The following is an 8,018-nucleotide window of genomic DNA, read 5'->3' as shown; positions in this document are numbered from 1 at the left end:
CATCCATACCATATGTTAAGGTGATAATCATTACCAAACACATCAAAATGTAAATTAAAAATTCCAAAATATCTGATCTTGCAATTCATCCAAACAACCATCATGTAGATAAAAATATGAATAAACAAAAAACTGATTTCTGCTTGTAGACAACTCCACCATGATCATCTGAACAAAAGCTATCCATGTACCAAAAACTAGATTCACATGCTCATAACTCCACCATGTATCAGAGAAAGCAAAAAAGAATACACAATCAATAACCACATGTGAAAAATAATAAACTAAAATTCAAGTATAAGTTCACAATGATATTTCGCTTAATTTGGTCCAAATCTCTAAATAACCTACGTAATATAAATGAGAATACATACCAACGAGTATTTGTGCCACCAGTTGAATAAATGGCCCCATCATGATGGATAGACGACTTATGCGTTTGAGTCTTTTCCTTTAAGAACTCTGTCACCAAACTTGTACGATGTGCAATTTGCTTCTGTTCTTCCTCTCGCTCTTTCTTTTCCTCCTCACGCTCTCTCCTCTCCTGTTCCAATTGCCTCCGCAGCTCCTCACGCTCCATCTTCATCTCCTCCATCTCAGCTTTAAGTTTCTGTAACTCCCCAACATGGTCTTGTGACACACGGCTAGGTGTGGAAGAAGATGAAGAGGGCTTCGGCCCATCCCCAAATCCAAGAATGTATCTCTTCCTTTTTCCAAGTGCCTGCCTAGACATCTCCTCTGATGTTAATTGCACACCGGATTGGGAAGATTCTTCTCGCAAGCTCAACATCTTTGACTGTCAATGCAAAGGTAACAACAGAATTAAATGTATATATAATCTTGCAAAAGCATAAAGTGATTTAAATTATCATTGAGATTTTAGATACCTACATGTTTCACGACGCAAATAGGATCAATCCACTCTTTGTTCTTCTTGGTATGAGTTTTCTTATAGAATTCTGAAAATTCAAGGTTTTCAGAACCATTAAACTCCGGCTGCAAAGTGTAATTTAGATTAGCATATAGCCACTATATAATAAAAAAACTAGAATAACTGTCAGATCTACTTGCATAAAAGGATTCCAAAAATATACATGCAGCAAACTAGAATAAAAAATCTACTTGCAGCAAATTATCTATTTTATAATAGCCAAAACTATCCCATAGACTGTTTCACAGGCAATTCACTAAAAATATAGCCAGTACATACTCAAAAATATATTACCTGTATAGTCATTGTTGCAACAAATGACCGAGATCCTGAACAATGATTGTACTCAAGCTTTTTCCTATTCTTTTTGCCAGCTTTTGATCTCACCTTCAAAAAAAATACAAATTAAAAATCTAAAGAAAACATTATGATCAAATATTTTACTTATAAACTCTGAAGCACTAAATATGTAAGTTACCTTGTGTTCTTTGCTTTTCCACACATCGTCAATTAAGTAGCGCCAATCCTCTTGAGTCACATGTTCGTATGGATGACTATAAGGATCCACATGTAAGACATTCTTAACATGCTTGTAATGCAATTTCATATTGTGCCTCCAATTTCTGTGAATATTGTAGCATTTTCTGTGGACAGCTTGCTGAGCTACTAGATTGCCATGATAATCATCCGAGATTTTGAACTTGTCCTAAAAACATAAGTAAAATCATTATGTAGTATGATCAATGCAACTATTACAAGTATATAAAAAAATATTATGCAATAAATAATTACAAGGACAGATTGTATGATAGCAGATTGAGTAGCCTCGTCTACATGCCGCCACGTCGGTATGCCCTTAATTGGACACATTCTCCTAATATACACCCCCAACAGACTGGCTACCTTTGGGGCATTAATACCACATAAAGCATTCCACTCATCAAGTACTGGACCAGAAAGCTTTTCTCCGCCATTCTGGGCAATGAGCTTATCAATTCCTTTCCCAACTGTCTTACCCCGCACGCGCTTTGATGATGAACCTGCTAAAATAGTTAAATACTTTAGGCCATAAGACAAACCTGCTAATGATAGATAAAGAGAACGCAAAAAAAAACACAAAATCACTGAAATGCCATCATTTTACCAAGAGTATCTTAGCAATAACAAGATTCAGAAAGATGAGTTTTTTCACCCACGCTGTTGGCAATAATAGGTGGACTTGAAAGCTCGTGGGTTTGCTGGGTAGAAAAGGTGGGGAGCAGAGTAGGTTGGGCAGCCATCACGGGCACAAGTTTAGCATCTCCAGAAGAATTTAGTTCTTCATTATCAGATGGCAGATACTCATCATCATCATCGCCATTGCTAATCTTGTTCGGTCCTTCATTACCATTCTGATTTGAACCAAACAATGCCTTGGACATACCCGGTATGCCAAGAGCCTCTAATCTAATTGAGTTCATTTCAATCCTTTTTTGCCTTTGCCTTTCGTATCCCGTCAGCTTCTGGGACAAGCACCCAGGCTTCACAAATTTTTTACCTACTTTGTGCATCTTTCATAATAAAAACTAGATAGATACAATATTACATTCAGCCATAAAGAAATATGGAGTAAAAAGTACATCACACTCTCCATTAAAAAATAGAAGCATGTAAGATAAAAATGGATGATTTTCATTAACATATAAAACAGAAGCATGTAAGATAAAAATGTTCAACTTTGCTATAGATAGATCATTAGAGAAATATATCATAGCTCTAAATCTACGAGTGTATCACTGTCACTATCAATGTCTTCTTCTTCATCGCTAGGCTCCTCCATTACTTCATCGACACTCCCCCCGGCTTGATCTCGCCCACGGCACTGCAAAATGACCTCCTCTTGAATAATTTCAGCATCAATATCATATCTGCGCAAATCCATTGTGGTTGGCTCTTCAATGAAAATTGGTTCAACGTCATTGGTTTCATCTTGTTGGAATGCATGATTGAGAACAATGGTTTCTTCAACATCATTGGGTTCTAAATCACTCATCTGTGGGACATCCCATATACCTCGATGCTTGAATCTTTGGACAACTTTCCAATTGCCACGTCTCTCTGCAGTGTCATTAATATAGAATACTTGCTGCACTTGACTCGGTAGTACAAAAGAATCATCTTTGTACCACCGACTTCTTGTATCAATGCTAGTGCAATGCGCATCAATGCAGAAAGTTTTTTTACTTCCAGTGTTGAACCATTCGCATTGGAACAAAACGACTTGTTGTCCGAACATATATGTTAATTCCCAAACTTTGCACAAGTAACCGTAGAAGTCAATCAGTTGCCCTTCGTGGTCCCCTTCAACAACTAACCCACTATTCTGGCTTTTACGGCGGTTGTCACGTTCGATGGTATGGAATCGGACACCATTACAAAAGCACCCTGAATATATGTTGACTATCGGACGAGGACCGTTGGCCAATGACCATAATTCATCAGTGGCTTCCGGTGATCGCTGGTTTCGAAGTTGAGTCATCTATAACAAAAAAGTGACATAATATGTTACTTCACTTTCAAATGCAAGGATAACGGTCGTACATGTTAATTAATTTTGCTTACGCGATCTTTGAACCACTTGGGAAATTCTTTACGTTGTCTGTTTATGATGTCAACTTCACTCTCACCTTGTATGTAGTTCTTGTGTTCCCTATTCGACATTCCGTAACGTATAAGTAACATATAAGTCTAAAACAACTAAATATACAATAGCTGAACCTTAATAAGCAAGTTAAAAAAACATACTCTCGATATTGATCCACTTCTGAACTATTGTATAAGACAAACCATTCAGCCATCTCGAGTTCATTGACCAGCACATCAGGTCCCCTTCGGATTAACCCAAATGGTCGGGCACTTTGAGTAAAGACTGCTAACCCCGTGCCACGATCACCACCGTCATCATTTCTTTCTTCTCTGTTAAACACCGTTTCGATTCCATTGAGGTACATTGAGCAAAATGTTGTACTCTCTTTAGAAATATAAGCCTCAGCGATAGAACCTTCTAGGTGAGCTCGGTTAGCAACAAATCCTTTTAGAACTCCGAGTAACCTACGATAAATAATAGCTCAATGCTAATAGAAAAATTCTTACATGTACAATAATATATATGATTACTATTCCTACTATACGGTTGCAAATAATTACCTTTCAATTGGATACATCCATCGCACTGGCCCTCCAAGAATAGCCTCGCGAGGCAAGTGAATAGCTAGATGAACCATGACATCAAAGAAGGCAGGAGAGAAAATCTTCTCAAGCTTGCAAAGAATAAGAACAATTTGGTCCTCTAATTTTTTCAAATCAGCTTTTTTTAATGCCTTGGAGCACAATTGCTCAAAGAAATTGCTTAACTGAAATAATGCAGTATTAAGTTCTTTGTTGAGGTACCCACGCATTCCAACTGGAAGAAGGCGTTGCAAAAGAATATGATAGTCATGACTTTTCAGACCCGATAATTTACCACCTTGAGTACTTACACAGCTAGATATGTTTGCCGCATAGCCATCTGAAAACTTAATCGATTTTAAAAAATCACAAAACCCTTGTCTCTCTTGCAGGGACAATGTGTACAATGCTGGAGGCTTCTCATAAGATCCGTTCGCCCGCTTTTTTAGGTGTAACTCCTTCCGTATACCCATATCTGCCAAATCCATGCGTGCTTTTTCTGTATCCTTGCATTTCCTATCTACGCCCAGTAATGTCCTAACAATATTTTCTGTAATGTTCTTTTCTATGTGCATGACATCCAAGTTGTGACGCAGCTTGAGTGTTTTCCAATAAGGGAGATCAAACAAAATGCTTTTCTTGGCCCAAATCGTGTCAGCATTTTTGCCCCTTTTTCTTTTCTTATTAATGCTTGGATGCTTGCCCAACGGCTTGTATGTCCCTGAATTAATTTGCTCCAAGATCTCTTCTCCCGTGAACTCTCGTGGCCTTGACCTGTCCTCACTTTTACCATTAAAGAGCTTGCTCTTTCGCCATATGTGGTTCTCAGGCAAGAAACGCCTCGCACCCATATAGCCAATCTTACTCCTCAAACGTTCTGATGAAGCATCTTCGTTACAAATGGGACAAGCCAAATAACCTTTTGTTGGCCATCCAGACATGTTACCATATGCAGGAAAGTCATTATGGTCCACATGAGAGCAGCACGCATTCTAAATGTACTTCCACTAGAGGCATCATAAGTTTGCACGCCATCCTTCCAAAGCTCTTTCAACTCATCAATTAATGGCCTCAAGTAAACATCTATTTCTTTACCGGGAGCCGTTTTTTCCGGGAATAAGCAATGACAGCATACAAAATTGCTCTTTCATACACTTCCAAGGTGGAAGATTATAAGGCATCACGATAACGGGCCACATACTGTACGATGTGCTCATATTTCCAAAAGGATTGAAACCATCGGTGGCTAGCCCTAACCTCACATTCCACGGATCCTTGGAAAACTCAGGATGTTGTCGATCAAAGTTCTTCCATTCCTCCCCATCAGTCGAATGTCTTAATGTTTCTTCATCCACTCGCTTCTCCTTGTGCCATCTCATATCTACAGCTATTTTCGGAGACAAAAATAAGCGCTTCAATCTCGGTGTCAGGGGAAAGTACCGCAAAATTTTGTGAGGAATCTTCTTACCGTTACCATCATTCAGCTTATATCTAGGCTCATCACATATAGGGCATTTCTCCAGGTTTGCATTCTCCTTCCAAAAAAGAACACAATCATATTTGCATGCATGAATTAGCACATATCCCAAACCCAAATCTCGTAAAAATTTCTTGACTTCATAAAGGGTCCATGGAACAGACTTATCACACTCCGGTAGAATTTCCTTGTATACCTTCATGTTCATGTCAAAAGAGGAATTGCTCCACTGGTTGTACACCTTAATATGAAGCATCTTAATAACGAATGATAATACTGTAAAAGTTTTGCAACCAGGATAAATGGGTTGTTGAGCATCATCGAACAACTTATCAAAATTCTGTGCATCCTCCCTCCCCAAGTTATTAGGCAATTCGTCAATATCGTCATTCATGAAAGCACCCATGCAAACATCTTCCAGCATATTAGACAATTCTTCCCTATCATCAGTGCCATCCCCAGCCATTCTATCCTCAACACCTCCACCATTGTCACAGTTAGCATTATTTGAAACACAAGATTGATGCACGTGAACCGATTCTCCATGTTGCACCCAAGTCTTGTAAGAAGGCGAGATTCCTTTTAACATTAAATGAATCTTGACAACTTGAATGCTTTGTTTTTTGTCATTCATGCACTCGACACAAGGACACCAAATGTCATTTGCTGAGCCTAAATTTGCCACCGCAAATTCAATAAAGGACTTCACCCCTTCTCTATACTCTTTACTCTTCATTCTATTTTTTATTGTCATCCAACTCTTGTCCATTTTGACTGACCTATAAAATACTTCATCAAGTTAGATTGATTAGTTTATAGATTTATTTTTGTATCCTGCAAAAAAAAGTTGCAGCAGAAAACCAGAGACGCCCAACACATTTGGAGGCCTAAGACAAATTCAGTGAATGAGACATTTTCTTTTTTTATTATTATAATAATAATAAATTTTAATAAGTACAAAATAGTTAAAAAAATGATATGAAAATAGATAGCTGTCAAGTATACTATTTCAACAAAGATGCATGAATCTAACCAAGATAAAGAAGCCTCTTCAGTTTAATATAATTCTTGAATAGGAGCATGAAAATATATTTAGTTTAAAAAAAATCCCATCTCTCATCTCCCCTTCGATACCACAGCACGGCAACCATTCAACCCAAATAGAAATGGGAAGAAAAAATTAAAAAAATCTCCACCCTCTAAGAAGTCCATCTCCAATCCCCCTATCTTTCTTCCCGATGGCCCAGCTGGATCGGAGTAACGTGAGGGAAGGAAAACCAAGACCAAAACACTCCAATCCCCTGATTTCTCCCCTCTGTTTCTCTCCACCCAAAACAAACCACCGTCCCCAAATCCCTCCTCGCTCTCTCTCCCTGCCGGCCCAAGAAAAGGACCTCGCCCCAAATCTCCTCCCCGGTGGCGGCGGCGGCGGCAAAGGAGGAGAAGCCCTCCACGGTGGATGCGGCGGCGGCGAAGGAGGAGAAGCCCTCGTCGGTTTCTTCTTCTCTCGCCTCGCCTCCAAATTTCCCGACAACCCCCGAGGACCCCCAGCCACCGCTCCCTCTCCCTCTCCCTCTCCCTCCCGGCCTCTGTTAAATAAATGGGTTTCTTCTTCTCCCGGCTCGCCTCCACTGGTTCCCGACGACCCCCGGCCACCTCTCCCTCTCCCTCTCCCTCCTGGCCTCTGTTTCTCGCCCAGCTTATCAAATCCTCTCCCGGCTGGCCTCCTAATTTCCCGACGACCTCCGGCCACCTCTCCCTCTCCCTCCCGGCCTCTGCTAAATTAAAATCTAGAGAAGAGAACGTACCTTGGGACGCCGACGCCGAAGGGATGACCGAACGGGCGAACCGGCGAACGGGCGATGCCGACGTGCAGGTGAAGCCGACGTGCGGGTGAAGGCAAGGTGAAGGCGACGTGCGGGTGAAAAGGAGAAGAATAGGGAATTAGGTTTTTTTTTATTTGGTTTCCCTGCATTCATACTTTTTGCGACTAAATTGGTTTAGATAAAGTAAAGCTCGTAGACTCTCTAAATGGCTAAAGTCTTGTTCGTTCACTTGGTTTCTTTTCTATACATAGATGGGTCTTTGGTTAAATGGTTAACCGAATACCTTTCGCACCTAATCCAGGCTTTTGCCAACAACCTTTCTTTCAAAATCCACTTGGTGAACCTATCGCTACAGATGAACCTTTAGGAACCAAAATTTAGTCGCCAAAACTTTTACCTCCAGCCCGCGCGAAATACTGGACTCGCGCCAACTTGGTTTTGATTTTCTACGATCAAATATGCATTTAATTGATGTAAAACAATCATTCAGTAACTAAAAAGGATGCGTGCAAATTTATTTCTGAGCGGATTTTCGATCCTACCCGTAGAATGTCCAAGAATTCTATATATTTTTAAG

General features: G+C 39.9%; 1 protein-coding gene across 3 annotated transcripts; it reads right to left on the bottom strand.

Annotated features, from left to right (window-relative positions):
* Nucleotides 1–238: 238 nt before the first annotated feature.
* On the bottom strand, nt 239–7,715 carry LOC103699198. 3 transcript variants are annotated; one of them, XM_039122673.1, is made up of 7 exons: nt 7,424–7,715; nt 2,124–2,481; nt 1,724–2,010; nt 1,410–1,637; nt 1,226–1,318; nt 892–996; nt 239–796 (listed from the first exon to the last, which is right to left on the bottom strand). In XM_039122673.1, exons 1-7 carry the CDS (start codon nt 7,592–7,594, stop codon nt 257–259), a joined length of 1,782 nt encoding a protein of 593 aa, XP_038978601.1. In that variant the 5' UTR covers nt 7,595–7,715; the 3' UTR covers nt 239–256. The 3 variants fall into 3 exon arrangements, with proteins under 3 accessions (XP_038978601.1, XP_038978602.1, XP_038978603.1); XM_039122674.1 differs by having other exon boundaries at nt 1,724–1,971; XM_039122675.1 differs by having other exon boundaries at nt 599–796; nt 888–996.
* Between the last annotated feature and the right edge of the window lie 303 nt (nt 7,716–8,018).

Source organism: Phoenix dactylifera, unplaced genomic scaffold (genome assembly GCF_009389715.1).
Source record: "Phoenix dactylifera cultivar Barhee BC4 unplaced genomic scaffold, palm_55x_up_171113_PBpolish2nd_filt_p 001670F, whole genome shotgun sequence".
NCBI lineage: Eukaryota > Viridiplantae > Streptophyta > Magnoliopsida > Arecales > Arecaceae > Phoenix > Phoenix dactylifera.
This window is presented reverse-complemented; position numbering and strand designations above follow the sequence as displayed.